General features: G+C 50.3%; 1 protein-coding gene across 6 annotated transcripts; it reads left to right on the top strand.

Annotated features, from left to right (window-relative positions):
- The first annotated feature begins 1187 nt into the window (after window positions 1–1187).
- Window positions 1188–19521, top strand: Cndp2 (carnosine dipeptidase 2). Of its 6 annotated transcripts, none has more exons than XM_071602636.1 (12): window positions 1188–1206; window positions 4238–4356; window positions 5334–5477; window positions 8213–8375; window positions 10898–10986; window positions 12586–12786; window positions 14003–14087; window positions 15056–15216; window positions 16102–16266; window positions 17560–17701; window positions 17936–18083; window positions 18836–19521. In XM_071602636.1, the coding sequence occupies exons 2-12, from the start codon at window positions 4297–4299 to the stop codon at window positions 18903–18905; spliced, it is 1428 nt and encodes a 475-aa protein (XP_071458737.1). In that variant the 5' UTR covers window positions 1188–1206; window positions 4238–4296; the 3' UTR covers window positions 18906–19521. The 6 variants fall into 6 exon arrangements, with proteins under 6 accessions (XP_071458737.1, XP_027791093.1, XP_027791092.1 ...); XM_027935292.2 differs by lacking the exon at window positions 1188–1206 and adding an exon at window positions 1229–1309; XM_027935291.2 differs by lacking the exon at window positions 1188–1206 and adding an exon at window positions 1249–1366.
- The last annotated feature ends 1387 nt before the right edge of the window (window positions 19522–20908 follow it).

Here is a 20908-nt window from a genome sequence, read left to right as displayed (position 1 = left end):
TGACAGGCCAGGAAACACACAGGTAGCATAGCAGAGCCCTGCTGTTCCTCCTGATCACAGACTGTCCTGAGAGAGGATGCACAGGCAACACTTACAGAGCCCTCACTCAATGCCAGGCATTGTTATAACTGCTGTGCATTTACCAGCTCATGGAAAACTTCTCAAGTTCTAGACAAAGGCGCAAGTCCAAATTCAACTCTCATTGGAAATGCCTCCTTAATTGAGGTCTGGAGCATATTTGGCATCTTTTTCAGGGTAGGATCTAGAAAGTTCTCCTTTGTAATAATTAACATATTTCCAGAAAAAAAGGGTTCTACATTAAGAATAAAACTTATATTTTCTTAATATTTATTGAGATTCATAATCAACTACTGTTTATCAGATGATGATTAACATTGTAAATGCCCATTTCTGTACCTGCCCCCAAATGTGAAAGGTGTACAAGCTTTGCAAAATTCTTTTGAGAATACTCTTATAAAAAGATTAGCAGACCGCGGAACAACTCCCAGGGTTAAAAAGGGAAGCAGCAGATGCTCAAATCGTGGTGGGTATGCTTGCTTTCTTCATGAATTCCTGGAATTGTGAAACTTAAACTAACAGACTTCTCTTGGGAGTGGTGATAGTGCATGTGTTGCAATCAAGTATCTCAAACTGGAATGTACTTGAATGTGTGGCTTGCAGAATGCTCCTCCTTGGATTCTGCTGGTACAGTGGTGCAAACACAGGTCTCGGTGGAAAACATCAGGTCCAAAGCCTGGGAACTCAGAAAACGCAAGGTAGGTTCCTCAGTTTCGGACTTCAAAGCTGCAATGAAGATCTACACGACCTCTCGCACCTCACAGTCGAAGCACCACGCCCCCGACCAACCCCGGCGAGTGCCGGGAAGCCCAGCTCCACACGACCGCCAGGGGCCAGCGCTCCAGGGCTACCGGCCTTCACGCCCTTCGGCCCGGGCAGACTTTATGCCCCGCCCTCACCGCGCGCTAGCGGAGGAGGGGCGGGGCAAGACAAGGCCCGGGATTGGTGGGCGAGGCATGTGGAGGGGCGGGGCGAGACAGCCCGACAAGGACAAGGATTGGTGGGCGGGGCGGTGGAGAGGGGCGGGGCAAGACAGTCCTGGACGAGGCCGGGGATTGGCGGGTGGGGTGGGGCGCGGGCCGCTTGGGGGCGTGGCCTTGGACACGTGGTGCGGAACCGGCGCCTTGGGTGAGCGGACCTCATTGGCTGGACCTTCCTTCTCTGGTGGGCGATCCGGGCCTCTGGCGACCAGGCGGGAGAGCTCGCGCAGCTGCAGGAGTCGCGCTCCTTGGTGTGGGAACGTCGGGCCCCAGGCCGCAGCCAGTGAAATCCGGCTGTCCCGAGCGCGGTCGGTGGTAGAGGCCCTAGCGGGGCCGCGGATCGGAAGGGGCCTCTTGCGCCGCTTCCCGAGGGGCCAGCCGAGCGTCCGGGCGGGTGAGGGGACCTGCTCGGCCGCGCCCGGGCTCCGGCCTGCGTGGCGACCTGGTGCAGGTGGGGTGGCGGGGAGCAGCGTGCAGCTAGTGCTGCCCTGGGGAGGTCTGTCGTGCGCTCAGCCTTCTGCAGACACGCTCAGGGCCTGGCTCGCCCTGGCACTTGAGGCGGAGGATTCCCCTGCGGCGGGGAGACATTCCCTCGCGGGTGTGGGCAGGCCCCTTATTCCATCACCTGTTTCCTCTGTAAAATGAAGCCTATGCCTGGTCCCCGGCACTAATGCCCTTGAGTCCCTGGGCCCTACAGAGGGGGCCACCAGTATGGTTGGCTTCTGGAGAGGCAGCCTGGTTCAGGCTCCGGGTAACAAAATCAGGAGAACCTCTCCTGGGACCTGTTCCTGATAGCCTGTGTTGTCTCAAATGTTGGCAGGGAGGAGTGGCAAAAAGTAGTTTCGTGATATGTTTAGGATGAAATTCTAGAATAGGCAAATAGGAGATCCCCACCCGCGGTTTAATGAGGGTAGTAGTTCTCTGACTACTCTAACCTTCAGGTCTCAGGGGAAAAAGATTGAGACACTCAGAATTAAAAGAATCATTTGTGTGTATCGCTGCCTAGTTCATATCATTTCTCCTTCCCCTCTTACCAGCCTCTATTTAAATGTTGCTCCTCATGAACTTTAGATTTTTAGAGGGGAGGAAGCCTGTCATATATTTGGAGGGATAATATATTGCTTTTGTTCTTTCCAACATACTGCGTTTACCTTAGTAAATGAGTTTCATCAAGTCACATAAAAGTGGTTCCATTTAGTGGGTTTGGTGTTAGTGGAGGTGAAACAGAAGTCAAGTACTGATTGGGAGACCAAAAATCGGAACCTGCCCGACCTGCTCTGCTTTCTGACAGTTAATATAGGGGAGGTGCTTTGAGCAGTCCTTGTGGTTTTACAGGGTAACTGAACAATCTGTATCTGTTTACTCTTGGTGAACAGGCACAGCTTAGACAATTACATCTTTGAGTGCTTTAGAAAGCCATTAGTTAATTGACTAAAAAAAAAAAATATTAATGAGATGATTCCACAGTGAGTTTGGAATTTGTGGTATTTAGTGAGCAGAAACTCAAAGGAAAAGCACCCAGTGTAGGCTGAATAGGATTTCATCTCATGTAAATAGGTGGCTTCTCTGTGTGCATTTTTGGTGACAGATGGCTAAAATTTGACTCATTAACACTCATAAAAAATGCCTCAGCAGCATTCACGGACTCTGTTCTACTTGAGACTCTTTCCCATGAATGCCTGAGCTGGGGCATTACTTGTTGGCCCAGAGTATGGAAATATTTCATGCTTTCTTTCTAGTGTCTGTGAGGAAGAAGGGGAAAAGGACTTTGAGAGCTTCGTGGTGTAATCTCCTACCCATACAGAAATCACATCTGCCATACTGTGCAGCTGGAGAAACTTCCTCAGTCTGCTGTGCAGCTGCCACACTTCATGTCACAGTGGATCAAGTCAGTCACCTATTTAGAACAGCTCTAGAGCCCTATACCAAGAATATGTGCTGTTCAACAACAGTGTGTCAGTGTGCAAGCATTTGCCCTGCACCCACTTCAGACCCATAAAATTGTGGTAGGATCTTGTCACTTTGCTTCACTCAGGACGAATCTGCTCAGACAGCTGATCTCTTTTCAATTTCTGCTTAAGTCTTGAGTTTTTGAAGAAAGGAGAGACACTGCTTTGAAAGTCTAGAGACATTTTTATTTTGTCTTCATTCTGATTTTTTAAAGCAGTCTCATGATTTACTTGCCCTGCGTCTGTAAGATAGAGCAGGAGTCAGGGTCTCAGGTGTGAAAGCTGAATGTTAGTAAATGTGAGGGGGGGGAATATGTGTGCCAGGAATGGAAGTTTGGTTTTTATTTTTTAATTTAAACTTATGTTTTTAACTGATGCATAAAAACATAAACATTGTACATAATCATGGTGTGCAATGAGGCATTTCGGTGAAGTATGCCTTGTACAATGCTCAAATCCAGGGCAAATATACCTGTCTCCTCAAACACCGATCATTTTCTTATGGTAAAAACATTATGAAACCTGTTTCATGGGCTGGAGATATGGCTCAGTGGCAGAGCCCTCGCCTAGGATATATGAGGCAGGCACTGGGTTTGATTCTTAGCACCACATCAAAAGAAATCTGTCGCCTAGCTTTCTCCTGTGTAGTGCGTTATCATTACCCACACTTGCCCTACTGGACAATGGGGAAGTTTCTTTATCTTGGGTCCTTGTGGAGGTTTCTGAGCTAAGATCATTAGCATTCCTAAAATGAATTTATCTGGTGTGCCTGTGGCTCTCTTGGCTGTGTTCTGGGTTTGTGGCTGTTGAGACAGGATGTGACATTTTTGCTGAGATCTTGAAATGGTCATAGAAAGTGGACAGTTCTCTGTGTGCTTTAAGAATGTGAATTTTTTTTTTTTTTTTTTTTTTTAATGCTGGTAAATTACTATCACTGGGAAGTGCCTATTTTACTTTTCGTCAGATTGTCTGCAACTCGGGGCCTTTCAGTTACCTGCCACTGGACACAGGGTTTTGTGTGGATTTTCCTTCTGAGAAAAGGGAAGGTGAATCTAAACCTCTGACTAGGTCCCAGAGATCATGACTCTGAAGCCAGTGACTTCCTGGAGAGTCCTGATGCAATGAGAGTGTTGTAATGCTGCCCAGGAAGGGAAGGGCAGAGGGCCCTACAGTGCTGATCTGAGAGCTCAGCAAGTGCTTCCAGCCACTTACCTCAGTCCCCACCTACAGGTGACTGGTGGATTGTTCTCCCTTCCAAGAAGCTTCAAGGTCTGCAGTCTAGTGGAAAGATGTCGGCTCTAACTACCCTGTTCCAGTATATTGATGAAAACCAGGACCGCTACATTAAGGTAAGGGAATATTTCATCCTAGTAAACAATGAAATTTACTTTAATTCTAGAATCTGAGAAACTTTCAGTAAGCCAATATGAGTTACACAATTTAAAGCAAGTATTAAAAATGTTACCTAGCAGAGGCTGAGACAGGAAGATTGTGAGTTCAAAGCCAGCCTCAGCAAAACTGAGGCTGCTAAGCAACTCAGTGAGACCTTGTCTCTAAATAAAACACAAAACAGGGTTGGGGATGTGGCTCAATGGTTGAGTGCCCTGAGTTCAATCCCTGGTATCCCCGCTCAAAAAAAAAAAAAAAAAATGTTACCTACTCTTCTCATTACAGCAAAAGTTATACTTTTTGGCATTTGACAAAAGTGTGAATATGTTTCTAGAAATAATAACTAATTTGAGATTTTGTTTAATCTCAATCTGTGATTTCTTATGTTACACATTAAAGAACCAGTAAATATTTAACATGGTCTAAGTTACTCAGTAATATTATATATTAATATTTATTGATGTTAAGTTGAAGAATTATGCTTTAAAGTTATTCTGATGGACACATTTCAGACAAAATATTTAGAATCCTCCTTCTAAAAATTACACTTTAGAAAACTTGACTATTGCCAGGATGAGAAAAAAGCATTAGATATCAGATAACATGAGATATTATTCATATCTTTCACTTATAATTTTGCTAGATTCAGAAACTAATTTTTGGAGCTCTATATTTAAGTTCACATCACCTTAAATGACTAAAAATACACATCTTGACATTTTGTTGTTCCTCTTTAGTTCTTAGTACAGGGTCAGTACAAACAATTTTCAAAGTCTGAACAAAAGTAACCCGACAGGTCTGTCCCCCGTGTCCATCAGCCTGGTCAGAGTGAAGCAGCAAGTCAGTTTCATGTGCCAGAAACCCCCACCCTGCAAGTGCCTTTCTCCCCTAAAGGAGCAACATTTCAGAATCCCTTTCCATTTGCTGTCCACAACAGAAACTTGCAAACTGGGTGGCCATCCAGAGTGTTTCTGCCTGGCCCGAGAAGAGAGGGGAGATCAGAAGGATGATGGAGGCTGCTGCCGCGGATATCCAGCAGCTGGGAGGTTCTGTGGAGCTGGTGGATATTGGGAAACAAAAGGTATGACCTGGCCTTGCAGAACCACAAGCCAGATTCTGCCTAGGGGCTGGCAGGACTCTGCAAGTTCTTGGAGGACCTTTGGCTTCAGACGCTCCACCCAAGAAGTGTGGCCCTGGTGTAGAGCCTGCCTCTGAGAAGGATTGTCACATTGCTCTGGGGCAGAGGCTCAGTCCAGGAAGGAGAACTGCTGACAGTTACTCTAGAATAAGTTCATGTGATGGTCATTCATAGAGCATAGCTGAAATTCTCCCAGAAATCAGCATGCTTTCAAAAGAGGAAGCTTATTCCTGTCACTTTATTCATATCACTTTAAAAATAGTGAAGACCCCACTCACACAGCACCGTGTCCTGAGAGAGATGGGGTTCCACGGGTCAATGGCATTTTAACACAGGATTCCAACAGATGAGAATGCTTTGTTTTCTGCGCAGTTTAAGTGAGCAATCTCACTTTGTGGACCTTGGTCTGCTAGTTTTGGTTTTGGATGTTTTGAGGCCCGCGTGATTTGTATTTTCATGCCCTGTATTTTCAGTTTGGAAGACTCCTATATCACAGAGCATGAAAGCTCTAGTTTGTCTCTGTTCTTTTGCCTGATGACCTAAGTGTTAAGATGCAGTCATGGTCCTGGAATTTGGGGTGTGGCCATCAGTGTGCTCCCTTCATCCTGGTGGGCTGTGTGTCACTGATTCATGGCAAGGCCCAAATTAAAATTCAGGCCTCCTGACTCAGGGTCCACTATTGTTCTTTTTTAAGATTTTCTTCTAACAACAAATTCAATGATTGGTTTAAAACATATTGCAGCTCCCCAACAATTTCCTCCCATTCTTTTAAGAATAAACCAAGTCTCTTGATATTGTTTTTTAATGAGAGCAGTCGTGACTTGCTCCTCCCTTTCTTCCCAAGGTATAAAAAAATCTGGGTGGGGTAAATAATTTTTTTAAGAGTTGTTTCACTACAATAAATAGGTTTATTCCATCTAACACTGACTTCACAGGACAGTTGTAAAGAAAAGGCCTCCTATAAATGGCTGTTGTACATTTCAGATCATATTGAACCTATTTCAACAAGGAGTTGAAAGATTTCACCACTGTGGAAAAGTTCTGCAGAGACTTTTGCAGGAGGCGACAGCACACGGGTCTTCCCCTGAGCATGCTCGTGTAGCAGGGTTCCTTGTTTAGAAGCTGATGGCCTGAGGCAGGTGTGCAGGGAGCACCAGCAGATGCAGAAGCAAGCAGGAGTGTTTCCAGCTTACAGAGGGAAGTGAACACCAGGAATTTGGGTCCTCAAGGACTTCAGAACCAGTTTGCCTATGGGCTCCAATAGCTCCTTAGAAAATGCTGGAGTATTTCAATATTTCAGGCTCTGTCAAATAGAAATATATTTAGAGAAAATCTGCTGTCATTTAAAAGATCATTTTCCTGCTCAGGCCAGCTGAGCTCTGGCTGTGATCGCAGAGGCCGTGTGTCCTTTGTGCCCAGGGCAGGGAGTTTAAGGAACAGTTAGTTCTTTGTCCCCACCAATGCACAAACCCAGCCTTTGGTGCAGTCAAGTGAGCAAAGGACATTGAGTCCTCACTCTGCACACTGGTAGCTGCCAGGTTATGAGAATTACTTGGGGTAAATTATTTTACCAGTAGAGTCTACTGAGAAAACAAGTCATGCGTCCTTAGAGGACACCCAGCTACCCGCCTGGTTCTCTGACCGCTTGTGTACATAAAGCTCAGGAGCCCTGGAGTTTGGGAGGTGGACAGATCTAAGCCTGTCACCAGCATTGTCCTGATCTGATTGTCATTTTCATTTGCTGTTCATTTTACCTCTTCAGTGTAGAATGTTAGTTTAGCTTCATTATCAATTCAGTTTGTATGTTATGTTTATTAACAGGTATTTCCAGAAATGGTGTTTTCTAATAGCTAGATTAATACATGTGTGTGATATTCTGGCTGGAACAGTCCTTTCCTCCTGTGTGAAGCAAGAGTGTGTGCACTCCTACCCTGACACTTTGTAGCCATCGTGGGGGCTTTCTGTTAGGATATAGGACCTGGTAGAGGAGGAGGAACATGAGCGAGTGGGCCCCATGTACAGTCGCAGGTGGAGACCATGGACATGATACGAAGGGGGAGAAGAACTGACTGGTTTGCCTTCCTGTCCCCATGATTCTTCTCCAACAAAGGGGATTTTGTGACTAATATCCCTGTTCCCCATTCTTACAGGATAGTGGACAATTGATAAGGGCTTTGGGAAAAAACTCAGAGGACTACTAATCATCACTGCTTCATTTAGTAGGGTTTAATATGAATTGTACTGCTTTATATCTTGATCTGTTGCCCATTCTGTGCATAATAGTAGTCTGCATACAGAATTTTAAAAATGTGTCTTTTGATTCAAGATTATAATTATTTTTAACCATTATATTTCAGAAAATAATGAAAGTGACATCCTGAATTCAACCTTCATGATACTTTATTATATAAAGTTTTTTTTTTAAAACTAGTCTTTAAAATTTTAACAAACTAGTTGGTAAATGTATTCACTTATACATTTATACTTAAAGGTATTCACTCTGGATTTCAGGGAAGGAAATTCTTGCTAATTAATGACTGTGTTGAACATTATGGTCTTAAACTGTGCGGTAGAAGTTGATTATAAGAACAGATAAGAAAGCCCACGTTTATTTTCATCTTTGATGTGAGTTCTGAGCTTATTAACAGGACTGCCCTTGATTGCTTCCTCTGACTCAGCTCCCTGATGGCTCGGAGATACCACTTCCTCCCATTCTGCTCGGCAAACTGGGCTCTGACCCCCAGAAGAAAACAGTATGTGTTTATGGGCATTTGGACGTGCAGCCCGCATCCTTGGAGGACGGCTGGGACAGCGAGCCCTTCACCTTGACAGAGCGGGACGGTGAGGGACAGTGCTTCCAGAGCTCACTGGCCTCCAGAGGAACAGTGCTTTTAGTGCTGGGAGGAGCATTTCTGTTATTTGAGTTTTGGAAAGTTGCTGATGGTCACTTGTTTTTTCTGCTGTGCAGTACAGCGTGTTTTTCACGTCAGCGGGAGGTTGGGTTCCGGGAGTCGCGCAGTGTGCCGTAGTGTCTGGAGGTCCCGAGAGCCTCCCTCGCTCTGGAAGTGTGCTGTCCATGGCGTGGGTCTTCTGAGCTTCCCTTGCTACTGCTGCTCTTTCCAGAGCAAGGTTCTGAGCTGAGGCTGTGTGGCCTCCAGAGCTGTAACCTCGGGCCTTGCCCTGCTGAGCTGGTCCCCTGCCTGCCCTGTGCATATAACAAGCATGTTAGACACTGGGAGCCCCGAGCTTGGCCTCTTCTTGCATCGCCCTTGGCGAGAGGGTTCTCTGCTTTCCCTTCTGAACTTTCCCTCACCTCGCCACAGGGCACTCCCTGGCCAGCTAAGACAGTCCTGTTTGCACTTTGGCCCCCAGGGCAGAGCTCAGACCTTCTTGTCTAACTGAATGCAGAATCTGCCTTCAGGCCTCTCCTGGCTTGCTGTGGACCCCCTGTGACAGTGCAAAACTGAAAAATTGTTTAAAGCAGCATCTTTTATGACACTCAGTCCCGTCCCGTCCCGTCCCCACCACAGTGTGATTGCTGAGGTACCAGGTTGTAGAGTTAGTCCTCTCTGTGCACTCGGCTCCTCCCTGGTGTCAGACCCACATGTCTACCAGGTGGCTCCCTCACCATGTGAACCCACCTGCCCGGGAACAGGCTTTCTTGTCTTTGCTCTTCAAGCACTTGACTGCGTCCCATCACATACACCAGAAGAAGGGTCATTCTGTCCCCACCCTGCCCACCCTTCCCTCAGCCCTTCCTGGGCCACTGCTGCTTCCACGCTGAGGACCCCCCCAGTGCTGGCTCGCATTGCTAGGCCCTGCCCCATGCTGAGGACCCCCCCCCAGTGCTGGCTGGCATTGCTTGGCCCTGCCCCCCTCCAGGCCTTGGCTGCTTCACGACCCTTACATATTCCCCCCCCAGGTGACCCCAGCATGCTACTCCTTACCTGACACCAAGCAGAAGAGTCAGCTGACTGCAGATTCCCTCCCATCACCTGTCAACCTGCCTCCCCTTCCCTGCTCCTCCTCCCTCCTGTGCCCAGCCATGAGGAGCCATGTGCAGGCCCCAGAACCCAGCTCTGCACCGTGAACAGAATGCTCAAGCCACCATGAGCACCTGCTTGTACTCCAGCACTGGTCACTACTGCCAAGTCCTCTGTGAGGCCACAATCTGAGAACCCAACAGGTGGACATCCACACCTACCCTCCACAGACTAGTGTAGCTCCTCATACCTCAAACAAGCTTCATCACAAACATCCAACCAGTGCACCTCCTCCTCGTCAGGAGCCCTGAGCATGGGGAGCAGGAGTGTTATCATTCACCTATGATCCAGCACAGCCCTGGCCACTGTAGTTATTTGGTGTTTGTCACAGAAACAAGCTCTTTTTATTTATTTTTTTTAAGGAGAGCTTCTATTTAAGTTTTTGTGAAAAGCTGTGTTTTGTAATAAAAGGAACTTCCCAAGGTAACGATGGCTTTAAGCTTCATGCTGCTTTGGGGTAGGTCATTCTGAAACTGCCAGACCTTTAAAACCGTCTAAGGATGAGGAAGTGGGAGAACCAGCAAGGACAGACAGTAGAACTCGGACATGGCTGAGCCTGGCTGAGCCTGGCCAAGCCTGAACCCATGAGCTGGGACCCTGGGACTGTGGAGGCCAACCTTGGGTCATGTGGCAGAGGGCGGAGGCGGGTTTTGAGTGATCTGAGATTTGGTGTGTGTTTTGCTTTGTTTTATGATATTGGGGCTCAAACCCAGGGCCTTGCTCTTGGTTGGTGAGGGCCCGACCCCTAGATACCCACTCCTCTAGCCCCGAGTTGCCTTTGGTGGTGGTCAGCTTCACAGCCCAGACCCCAGTGTAAGTGGTCCTAAAGCAAGTGCAGAGAGGGGAACAACAGGACCAAGGACACAGACTGGAGGTGTGTCATGTCCTGTAGTTTTCAAAGTGGTAACTAAAGGAAGAAAGAGAGAAATGGAGAAGTGAGTAATAAAAATGCAAGGTCTATTCTGTATCAAAACAGGTGTCCAACTTAGGGTGAGCTTTGGGATTGAGCTTTGGGGTGCTTTTATGATGATGGCATATGTGGTTCCTAAGTGTGACCAGGCCTCCTACCTGTAGAAGTCCACCAGCCACCTTGGGAGGCAGCGTTGAAAGAGCTCATCACCTCCTGGGTGTTTCCTGGAATCGCCCTGACCCAGCAGTGTCGGCTGGCTCCTGGGGCTTCTGATGTGAAGAGAAAGTCTTCCCTGACAGTGTGTGTGTGTATGTGTGTGTGTGTGTGTGTGTGTGTGTGTGTGGCTCACTGGAGATGAGCTCCTTCCCAGCTTATCGTGGTTGTAACTGATTTACTGATTGCTGTTCTAGGCAAGTTGTATGGGAGAGGTTCCACTGATGATAAGGGGCCCGTGGCCGGCTGGATGAATGCCCTAGAAGCCTATCAGAAGACCGGTCAGGTATGCCTCCAGCTCTGCCCCCGTCGCATTCCACCCACTCACCAGGTTCCACCTGAGCAATACTCTGAGATCACTGGGCAACCTTAATCAGCACAGGTGATCCAGATTTAAGATCATAGCTGTTTTCAACTTAGAAACATGAGAAGTTTAATTGTTTCACAGATACTCAAAGGTCATACTATTGACTACTTAGCAAAGTCAGCAGGATTCAGCCAACACATGGAATGTGAATTTTCTTTCTTTCTTTATGAGGCTAGGGATCAAACCTAGGGCCTCATTCTTTCTGGGCAAGTGCTCTACAGTCAAATTGCACCCCCAGCCCAAAATGTGAAATTTCAGGCATTGATTGTACCCATGACACTTGCCAGAATGCAGCAAGCTTTGGGATGTGGGACAGATTCCTCCTCAGCTCCCCCCTCCCCCGTTTATATTCTCTTAAAAATAAGTTGTTTTAAAAAAGAACTTCATCAGCTGTGAAATATGTGCTCGTTATTCAAAGTTGGTAAATTAGAGAAAAAAAATTGCTAAAAATCCCAAACCTCAAAATACTCATTTACTATTTTGTTTCTTACTAAACTCACTATTGGTCTTTAGTTGTGATCACATTGTATGGATAGTTTTCGCATCTGGCCTTTATCTTGTATCATGATAAAATAAGAATAAGATAAGCATTTTTGTCAAAGTATGGACTGTTAGCTATGAAAAGGGTCTCAGGCCCTCTGGTCTGGCAAGTGGTTTTGCATAGGAGGGAGCCAACCCACAGAACCACCTGCCTGGCACAGGCGCCCTTTGCACCGGGCATGGGAGCCAGGAAGCCTCACCCCTCCAGTGCCGCCTGGAGCCTCGGCCTTGCGGTGGAGGTGCCTTGGGGTCTAGGAAGTCCAAAGTGAGGGACAGTTATGTATAGTGGAGAACCTCCTAACAGCTCTATCACCCCTATTCCACATACCCAGGTACCAGGAAAGGTCTCACTTGAGGGTAGAAGAGGAGGAGGAGAGCAGGAGGGGACGCACATCTGTGGACAGCACTGGGGGTGGAGGGCAAGGTACATATGGTGAACTGTGCTGCTGCCGGGCAGATTTGAACCTGGTCTCAGTAGACCTGAGTCTGCATTTGGGGCTGCTGTTCTGTGCCCTGTTGGTCTCTCGGGTTTCCCTCTTTCTCACCTGCAGCTTCCTTTTCTCATCTGGGGAGGGGACCACCTGCCTCACCCTGTAGAGCTGGGAGAGCACCTGGAAGATGTCTAGTGTGGCTGGTGGTGCCAGGGCTCGCAGTGAGGGAGAGCCTACTTGCAGGTCCTTGCGTTGGCAGAGGCTCTCTGTGCAACACTGAGGACTCTGGTGCTCAGGTGTGGATGTTCTTTGTCCCTCTGTCATAGAGGGAGCAGCTTGGGCTGTCCTGAACACTCCGCATTTGCTTTCACTGGGCGTCCACAGACGTCCCATTAGGGCTTACCCAGGCATGAGGCAAGGGCCTTCCCTTCCCTGCCCTGGTGCACTGCAGACTGCTGTCTGCCTGTGGCTATCCCAGGAGGTTGGGTATTTGAAATTTCAGTGGAGAGCAGAGAAGCCAACTCCCTCCTCCTGCCTTCTGTCACAGGACATCCCTGTCAACGTGCGGTTCTGTCTCGAAGGAATGGAGGAGTCCGGCTCTGAAGGCCTGGATGAGCTGATTTTTGCCCAGAAAGACAAGTTCTTTAAAGATGTGGACTACATCTGCATTTCCGACAACTATTGGCTGGGGAAGAAGAAGCCCTGCCTCACATATGGCCTCAGGGGCATTTGCTACTTTTTCATTGAGGTATGTGCCAAGTTCTGCAGCTCCTCCCTAGCCCTGAGTTTCCTTGTCTTCCTACCCTAAAGCAGGCACGTGCCAAGAGCCAGTCATACAAGAAGGAGAAGCTCCAAGCTTGGGTGGTGCCCACTTCCCAGGCTCCACAAGTCATTGTGGAGCCCAGGCACAGATGATGGGACTTCCCATGCTCAGAAATCATTTCAGAGCAACATCCAGCCAGAGCAGTGTTGTTCCTATGTTGCCTTGGAGAAGTAGGAAGAGAGGCCATGCTGGCCCATCTAGGAGGGCCAGTGCGCAGAGCACTGAACACCTCCTTTTGGAAGTGGAGAGCGTTTCTGAGGGCTTGAGCCTGAAGCCCTCAGCCCACACTGAGTTACTGTGGGGGATCGAGACCCTCCCTAGAGGAAGAGAAGCTGACGCCTGAGCGAGTGTGGGGAGCCAGCTGGGCTCTGCCCTCACTGGCAACCAAGTAAGGGTGGCACTCCCCCCGACCCCCCCGACCCCGCACAGACTCTGGTGATGGAAGTAGACCCCATCACCCAGTCAGGGCAGAAATCGTGGCCGTGGCTACACTGAGCCCTCACCCTGGGCATCACAGCCTTCCACACATCACAGGTGACCTGGTGCTGGGAGTGAGTTCCCCTTCACATGGGGGCCTTGCCTTACCTAGTTAGAAGACTGGTCAGTGGTGGGGTGGATCTGAACCCAGGTCCTCAGGCTTTCCAGGTCCATCATTCATCTTGGGTATTTCCCACTTGGGAGATGATCCTTGTGAATGATGGGGCCTGTCCTTCCCCTGGAGGAGGCTCCGTGTCCTTCAGGGTAAGAAGGGAGAGCTTGCCCTGCAGCGTGCTCTCACCTGTGGCCAGTATTCCCAGCATAGCTGTGGCAGACATACCTGGGGCACCTGAGGCCGGCATTCCCACTTTTTGTGGCAGATGTTCTCTGGAGATGAGTGCCTTCCCAGCTCGTCATGGTCGTAACTGACTTACTGACTGCTGTTCTAACCTATAGTTACCCAGGGCCTATAGTCAGCATATCCAGGATCATTTTTTCTTGTCTGAGTTTCCTAATTGGAGGAATACCTTTGCTCCTTGAGGGAACAAGTTTTGGTTGGGGAAATTGTCAAGTCTTATAAATGTTCTTTGTTCGATGTGCTGTTACATGATACAAATAAGCTTCCACTAAGCAACCAGATAAAGTGGCCTTTGTTTTCATCCAGGTGGAATGCAGTGACAAAGACCTCCATTCTGGGGTGTACGGTGGCTCGGTGTACGAGGCCATGACGGATCTCATTGCACTGATGGGTGAGTGTGCACTGGCTCACCCTCGGTCGATGCTTGCTGCGTTGGGAGGCTGGCGGAGCTGCTGCTTCCAGGCTCTGCATTTAGTGCACCTCAGCATTCTTCATGAACCAGGTGGTCGGTTGTGATGAATTCCTTCCCTCCTCCTGTCCACTGTTTTCTTTAAAAGGTCCCTGTGCTCCATTTCTGACACTGTCCTCTGCTCTGCCTGGGACTGTCCTGTGCGTTGTCTCCACCTGTTGAGACCCTGCCCTACCCTGCACACCCCACTGGGACACCCCAGTTCCTGCCCAACCTACCCGTAGGAGCACAAGATGCCATTCCTCCTCTGACAGCAGACTACTCTCCTGGAGATGACTACTCTCCTGGGAGCATGGGCTTTTACTCTCCTGGGAGCATGGGCTTTGGTCACTTGCCGTGGCTGCCTACACCTAGGTTCCCATCATGGTCCCCGCTCGAGGCTAAGCAGAGCTCTTATCTCCCATGTGATTCTGTAAGCTCTCCCTTCCTACCTGACGGACAGAGGTGCCTCAGGTGAGGTGATGTCTTCCCAGAGTTGGAGTCTGCTCAGTCCCACTCCCAGTTTCTTCTCCTGGACTCTAGAGCAGTTTGTTTCTTGTGGGATGTCCCTTAAAAGTGAAAAGCTGGATGGTGTGGCCCTTTTAGAATAAGCTGCTTGGAGCCAGCTGGTCTGGTTGGTATCGTGGTGTGACTGAGGGCAGTTACCTCCCCCTGCTCCTCAGTCTTTGTCTAAAAACAAGAGTTGTGATAACTGACTGACTGACTTACTGCCATAAGCACCTGGAGAGGTAGCGGCTCAGGGACATCACCACCAGGGCTGTCCGTGCTGTTCCTGGCCTGTTCCGTCTTGGGCCCCGGAGGCTGAGCTGTGGTCTCTGCGTTGCCTGACTTTCTGGAGTTAGCACTGCTGAGAACTGCTGAGCCTTTTAACCCTCTGCTTCTTCCCCCAGGCTCTCTGGTTGACACCAAGGGGAAAATCCTCATCCCTGGTATCAGTGAGGCCGTGGCCCCCGTGACAAGAGAGGAGCATGAGCTCTATGACCACATCGACTTCGACCTGGAGGAGTTTGCCAAGGATGTGGGGGCTGAGACCCTCCTACATGACTTCAAGGTGCCCTGGGGCCCTTCCCTGCGCCAGCTGTCAGGGCTCCAGTGGGCCCCGCCTGGGGAGGGGCACATGCACATGTGTCGGGTGGCACGCCAGGCTGGGCACACTTAGCGCCTTTTCATGTCAGAATCTACTTTGACTCTGGAAGAACTGGAGGCAGGGTGCAGGAGGAACAGTGCCATCTCCTGCTGGCAGGTGGCTCCGCTTTCTCTGAGATCTCTGGGATTTGTAATGTGATCTCTTTACAGTGGGCCCAAAGGTTAGTTAAGGCGCCCTACAGGGCCAAGTTCAAAGGCAGGAGCTGTCCACACCTTGTTGACTTAGCTGGGGGTGGAAATTGTGCTGTGACTTTACTCTTGGTTTGTTTGAGTAAAGTTGGTTTATGAGGTGTGGATATCAGTTCAGCAGTTTCCATGAAGCTGACTTTAACTGAATTCAGCAACAGGCCCGGCTCTCTAGGGTGGGGATGGGAGCAGGCAGAGCAGGCTTGGCCCTTGAGTTTCATCTTTCCCTGAGAAAAGTGAGCACAGAACTCCAGAAGAACATGCGTGGGACCGAGCAGGGCCAACCCTGTGGGCTTGCCCAAGGCTCGGGTCTTAGATCTGAAAGAGGCCTCATCAGGGTCCTGCAGTAGCACTGCTCGCCAGCAGGGACAGGCTGGTGGGAACAGCAGAGAGGCAGAGATGTGGCAGCTGTTTGGGGGCTGAAGGGTCAAGCACATGCCCCCAAGTGTCACAGTCAGCTCCTGAGGCTGTTAAGGCCAGCGAGCTTCCCCTGGGGTGAGGGACAGTAGTTCCAGAGCCCGCAGCAGCTCTAACCAGTCCTGCCAACTGCTAGATGGCATCTGTCTCCTCAGTGATCAAGCAAACATCTGTCATGATTTTGCAGAAAGACATCCTCATGCACCGTTGGCGTTACCCGTCCCTCTCCCTCCATGGCATTGAAGGCGCCTTCTCCGGGTCGGGGGCCAAGACCGTGATTCCTAGGAAGGTGGTCGGCAAGTTCTCCATCAGGCTTGTGCCAAACATGACTCCTGAAGTGGTCAGCGAGCAGGTCCGTAGGAGAGTGGCGTGCGGGTGGGCGAGAACTATGTCCTCAGGATGTGGAGAACAAGGGACTTCACTGGGGCAAAAGCCTAGACCCTGAACACCCTACCTCTTGGCTCTTGCCTAATCAGTAGTCATAGAATAAGCAGTTCAGAAACTTCCCCTCAATGAAGGCCACATGAACAGGCATCCCAAGAAAGTGACCTTCATCACTGCTAGGGTAGCCAGACCTGATCTCTGACCTCACCCCAAGGCTTCAGGTCAACTGAGGTCCAGATCTGGTAACTGGGTCCACCTGGTTCAGAGAGCAGTCACCCCCTCCTCCAGGGAGGTTCCTCGGAAAGATGGAATCAAAGTCCTTGGTGCTGGGAAGAGGAGACTGGCCCACTTGCCATGTGTGGGAACTGATGTTTGGGCCATATACTGGGTATCTCCTAGATCCATTTTCCACCTAGATGAAATTTAGCTCATGACCATTTTTATAAAGCATATTAGTCTGCTAGAGCTGCCATAACTAAAGCTGACAGACTGGGTGGGTTAGGTGGCAGAAATGTATTACTCCTATTTTTGGAGGCTGAAAAGTCCAAGATGAAGCTTCTAGCAGATGGTGTCTGGCGAGGGCCACTCCTGGCTTGCAGGTAGTACCTTCTCTGTGTGCACATAGTGAACAGTGAGCGAGGCTGTAAGGGCACTAATCCTGTCTAACCAGGGCCCCAGCCTATGACTCATTGAACCTTAATTACTTGTACAAAGGTCTTATCTCAAAGTATAGTCATAGTGGTGTTTAGAGTGTCCACAGGCATTGGAGAGATACAAACAACCTTTTCTTAACATAAAGCAAGTCAGAAAACATGGTTTTTCAACTTAATGTAAACATTATCATCACTTGGAACTCCTGTGTAAAGGGTAAATGCTTGAAATTTAAACATTGCCTTTACCTTCAGATAACTGAATTTTATTTCTAGATTAAGTCTAATTTCCTGCTCTTGTGGTTATGTGGATCAGTATTCAACAGCAGAAAATGAGACTCTATAGACTCATTATAGAATGTTATAGAGCTGGGGCTGGGGTTGTGGCTCAGCAGTAGAGCACTTACCTGGCATGTGTGAGGCTCTTGGTTCGACCCTCAGCACCAAATAAAAACAAACAAATAAATCAAGGTATTTTAAAAAAAAGAATGTTGTAGAGCTGTTGTAGCAGACTTGTTGTAGATGACTGATTGTAGCCCAAGTAAATCACTAACGTTCCATCACATGCCACGCTTTTTAAAGAGCATGTGTCTCTCCTGTTTGTGGTTTAGGTTACAAGCTACTTGACTAAGAAGTTTGCTGAGCTACACAGCCCCAACAAGTTCAAGGTGTACATGGGCCACGGTGGGAAGCCCTGGGTCTCTGACTTCAACCACCCTCACTACATGGCGGGGAGAAGAGCCCTGAAAACAGGTGGATGCTCCTTGGGGACGGATGCCAGGGATCATGTATCTAAGCGTGTCTGAGGGCCTTGCCGTATCATGTTGGATGAATGACTGTTTTGTCTGTGGTGCTCTCGGGAAGGGCATGGGGTGACTTCCTCAGGCCAGGCTGCCATCCCCAGCATCTGTCAGTATCGCTGCCTCCGTGATGGGTCTCTAGCTCGAGGCTCTGAGTTCACTATTTCTCTCATTCCGTTTCTTCTAGTTTTTGGTGTTGAACCAGATTTGACCAGGGAAGGTGGCAGTATTCCTGTGACCTTGACATTTCAGGAGGCCACAGGCAAGAATGTCATGCTCTTGCCAGTGGGCTCAGCCGATGACGGTGCCCACTCCCAGAATGAGAAGCTCAACAGGTGAGCCTCCAGGGCGGGGGCCTGAAGCGGTGGGTGCCTGGAGGAGCTTCCCTCCAGCCTCTCTCCTCCCTGCCTTCCCGCCTCCCAGCTGCTACTGCCAAGAAAGGCCGGCAGGCGGCGTGATTCTGTGACCATCCCTGCATTTGTGTCTGTATTTGATGGGAGGCAGGACAAGGCGTGGTGACGGCAGTGTGTAAACCGTTCAGCCAGTGTTCTCCTACCACTCGTAAACCCCTCTCTACTGTTCCTTTTTGAAAAATTCCTGGTCACTGCTCACTGCTTGAGGCCCTTGTACACGTTCTGACTTAGGCAGACATGACAGGGCTTCCTCTAACCCACTGGATGAAGCGAGCCTCTGGGTAGTGGCAGGAAGGAGAGACCCAGGCAGGCAGGGTCTGTGAGCAGGGCAGGGGGAAGTTCCTGGCGGGAGCTGCTGAGGACTGGCAGCAGGAACTCATCCCGGGGAATTAGGGTAGCCTGGACTAGCAGAGTGCAGCCCTGCAGGAGGGCCTGGGGCAGACAGGCCTGGTTCCTGGGATTCTAGCTGGGCCTGTTCCCTAGATCAGAGCCTTGGGTGTGACCTCCTGCATTCTTAGACCAGGACCAGTATTGGTTCTTGGCAGTGGGGTAGTAAAGATAAGCAGCCGAAGTCAGGGGCAGAGGGTGCGCCTGTGCCTTGGGAGGAGTCTCAGCAGGCCGGGGGGCTGTACTCTGTGACTCCCGCTGACGTGATGTTGCGTTCTTCCTCTCAGATATAACTACATAGAAGGGACCAAGGTGCTGGCCGCATACCTGTACGAGGTGTCTCAGCTAAAGGACTGACAGCCTGGTTTTCTGTGGACTGCCATTCGGAGCAGAAGGAATCCTGCCCTCTGCCCTGTCCTCTTCCTCTTCTGACTCGCCCAGGAAGTGGAAGTTCCCTCCCTTTTCCTCTTACAGGTCACTCACAGACTGCCAAGAATGGACACAGGTGCATCCAGCTGTCGGAGGGTGGAGTTAGCTGTGCTGGCAGTTGGAAATGCTTAGTCATGGGGCTTATCAGGGACAGCTGAGTGACCCCCAGGGTAGGTTCTCAGAGGTGGCCGTTGTGACTCAGCCTCCAGAAAGCAGCCAAGGTCCAAAAGCACAAGTTCCTCAGGAGGCACCTGCCGTCGAATTAGGGTGGACAGGGCTTGCCCTTCTCTGCCCGCCGCCTCCCTGCTGCCAGGCGTGCACAGCTGGGACACCCAGAAAGGAAATGGGAGAGTCCGAGGCGTCCTACACCATGATGGTCCCTCTGAGACCCTCACAGTTGTGTGTTTCTGTCCTTTCTTGAGACCTTGACCGTCTGTCTCCCCACTCTGTCACGGTCCCTTGGAACCCAGCCTGCAAGTGCTAGTGACAGCACCAGTGCCTCTCCGTCCACTCTGCTCAATAAAGTGAAAACAGAGCCTCTGAAGGAATTGCTGTGCCTGGCTTAGGCCTGGAGCACGCGTGTGTGGTGGGGTGCCATGGGGTGTGCTTGTGGGATACCACCATGTGTGCTGGTGAGTGCCCTCAGGTGTGCTGGTGGGGTACTGTTGCGTGTGCTGGTGGGTTTCCCAGGTATGCTGGTGGTGTACCATGGCGTGTGCTGGTGGGTGCCCTCAGGTGTGCTGGTGGGGTACCATTGCGTGTGCTGGTGGGTGCCCCCAGGTGTGCTGGTGGGGTACCATTGCGTGTGCTGGTGGGTGCCCCCAGGTGTGCTGGTGGGGTACCATTGGGTATGCTGGTGGGGTGCCCTCAGGTATGCTGGTGGGGTACCATTGCGTGTGCTGGTGAGTGCCCTCAGGTGTGCTGGTGGGGTACCATTGCGTGTGCTGGTGGGTGTTCCCAGGTGTGCTGGTGGGGTACCATTGCGTGTGCTGGTGGGTGCCCCCAGGTGTGCTGGTGGGGTACCATTGGGTGTGCTGGTGGGGTGCCCTCAGGTATGCTGGTGGGGTACCATTGCGTGTGCTGGTGAGTGCCCTCAGGTGTGCTGGTGGGGTACCATTGCGTGTGCTGGTGGGTGTTCCCAGGTGTGCTGGTGGGGTACCGTTGGCTGTGCTGGTGGGGTGCCCTCAAGTATGCTGGTGGGGTACCGTTGCATGTGCTGGTGGGTGTTCCCAGGTGTGCTTGTGGGATACCACTGTGTGCGCTGGTGAGTGTTCCCAGGTGTGCTGGTGAGGTACCGTTGGCTGTGCTGGTGGGGTGCCCTCAAGTATGCTGGTGGGGTACCGTTGCATGTGCTGGTGGGTGTTCCCAGGTGTGCTTGTGGGATACCACTGTGTGCGCTGGTGAGTGTTCCCAGGTGTGCTGGTGAGGTACTGTTGTGTGTGCTGGTGAGTGTTCCCAGGTATGCTGTTGGGGTACCGTTGCGTGTGCTGGTGGGTGCCCTCCAGTGTGTTGGTGGGGTACCATTGCATGTGGGTGCCCTCAGGTGTGCTGGTGGGGTACCATTGCGTGTGCTGGTGAGTGTTCCCAAGTATGCTGGTGGGGTACCGTTGCGTGTGCTTGTGGGGTATCATTGTGTGTGGGTGCCCTCAAGTGTGCTGGTGGGTGCCCTCAGGTGTGCTGTGCTCCCTGTGCACACATGAGCTCCTCGGGGCTGCTCCTGGAGCACCCGTATGCTTTTTGATAGTGTGTGACGTCAGATCATGATCCAGCCTCAGAAAACAAGACCCAGGTCTTTGAAGGCGGGCGCTCGGTCCTCCCAGCCCACTGGAGTGATGTCCCTGGCCACTCCCTGTGCTGGCAAAGAACTGGCCTGACCCTGCCTGCTGCTTACTGCTGCCAAGTCAAAGTCATCCTTCTTTCACAAGAAAGAA

The sequence above is a fragment of the Marmota flaviventris genome, chromosome 16 (genome assembly GCF_047511675.1).
Source record: "Marmota flaviventris isolate mMarFla1 chromosome 16, mMarFla1.hap1, whole genome shotgun sequence".
NCBI lineage: Eukaryota > Metazoa > Chordata > Mammalia > Rodentia > Sciuridae > Marmota > Marmota flaviventris.
Note: the sequence above shows the minus strand (reverse complement) of the source record. Positions and strands in the feature narration are given on the sequence as shown.

What these genes read in the sequence shown, in the direction of transcription:
- Cndp2 (XM_071602636.1), top strand. Translation starts at nt 4,297, where the DNA reads ATGTCGGCTCTAACTACCCTGTTCCAGTATATTGATGAAAACCAGGAC. An exon ending in GGATCTCATTGCACTGATGG is followed by an intron (nt 14,088 to 15,055) that starts GTGAGTGTGCAC and finishes TTCTTCCCCCAG; the next exon opens with GCTCTCTGGTTGACACCAAG. An exon ending in CAGAATGAGAAGCTCAACAG is followed by an intron (nt 18,084 to 18,835) that starts GTGAGCCTCCAG and finishes TCTTCCTCTCAG; the next exon opens with ATATAACTACATAGAAGGGA.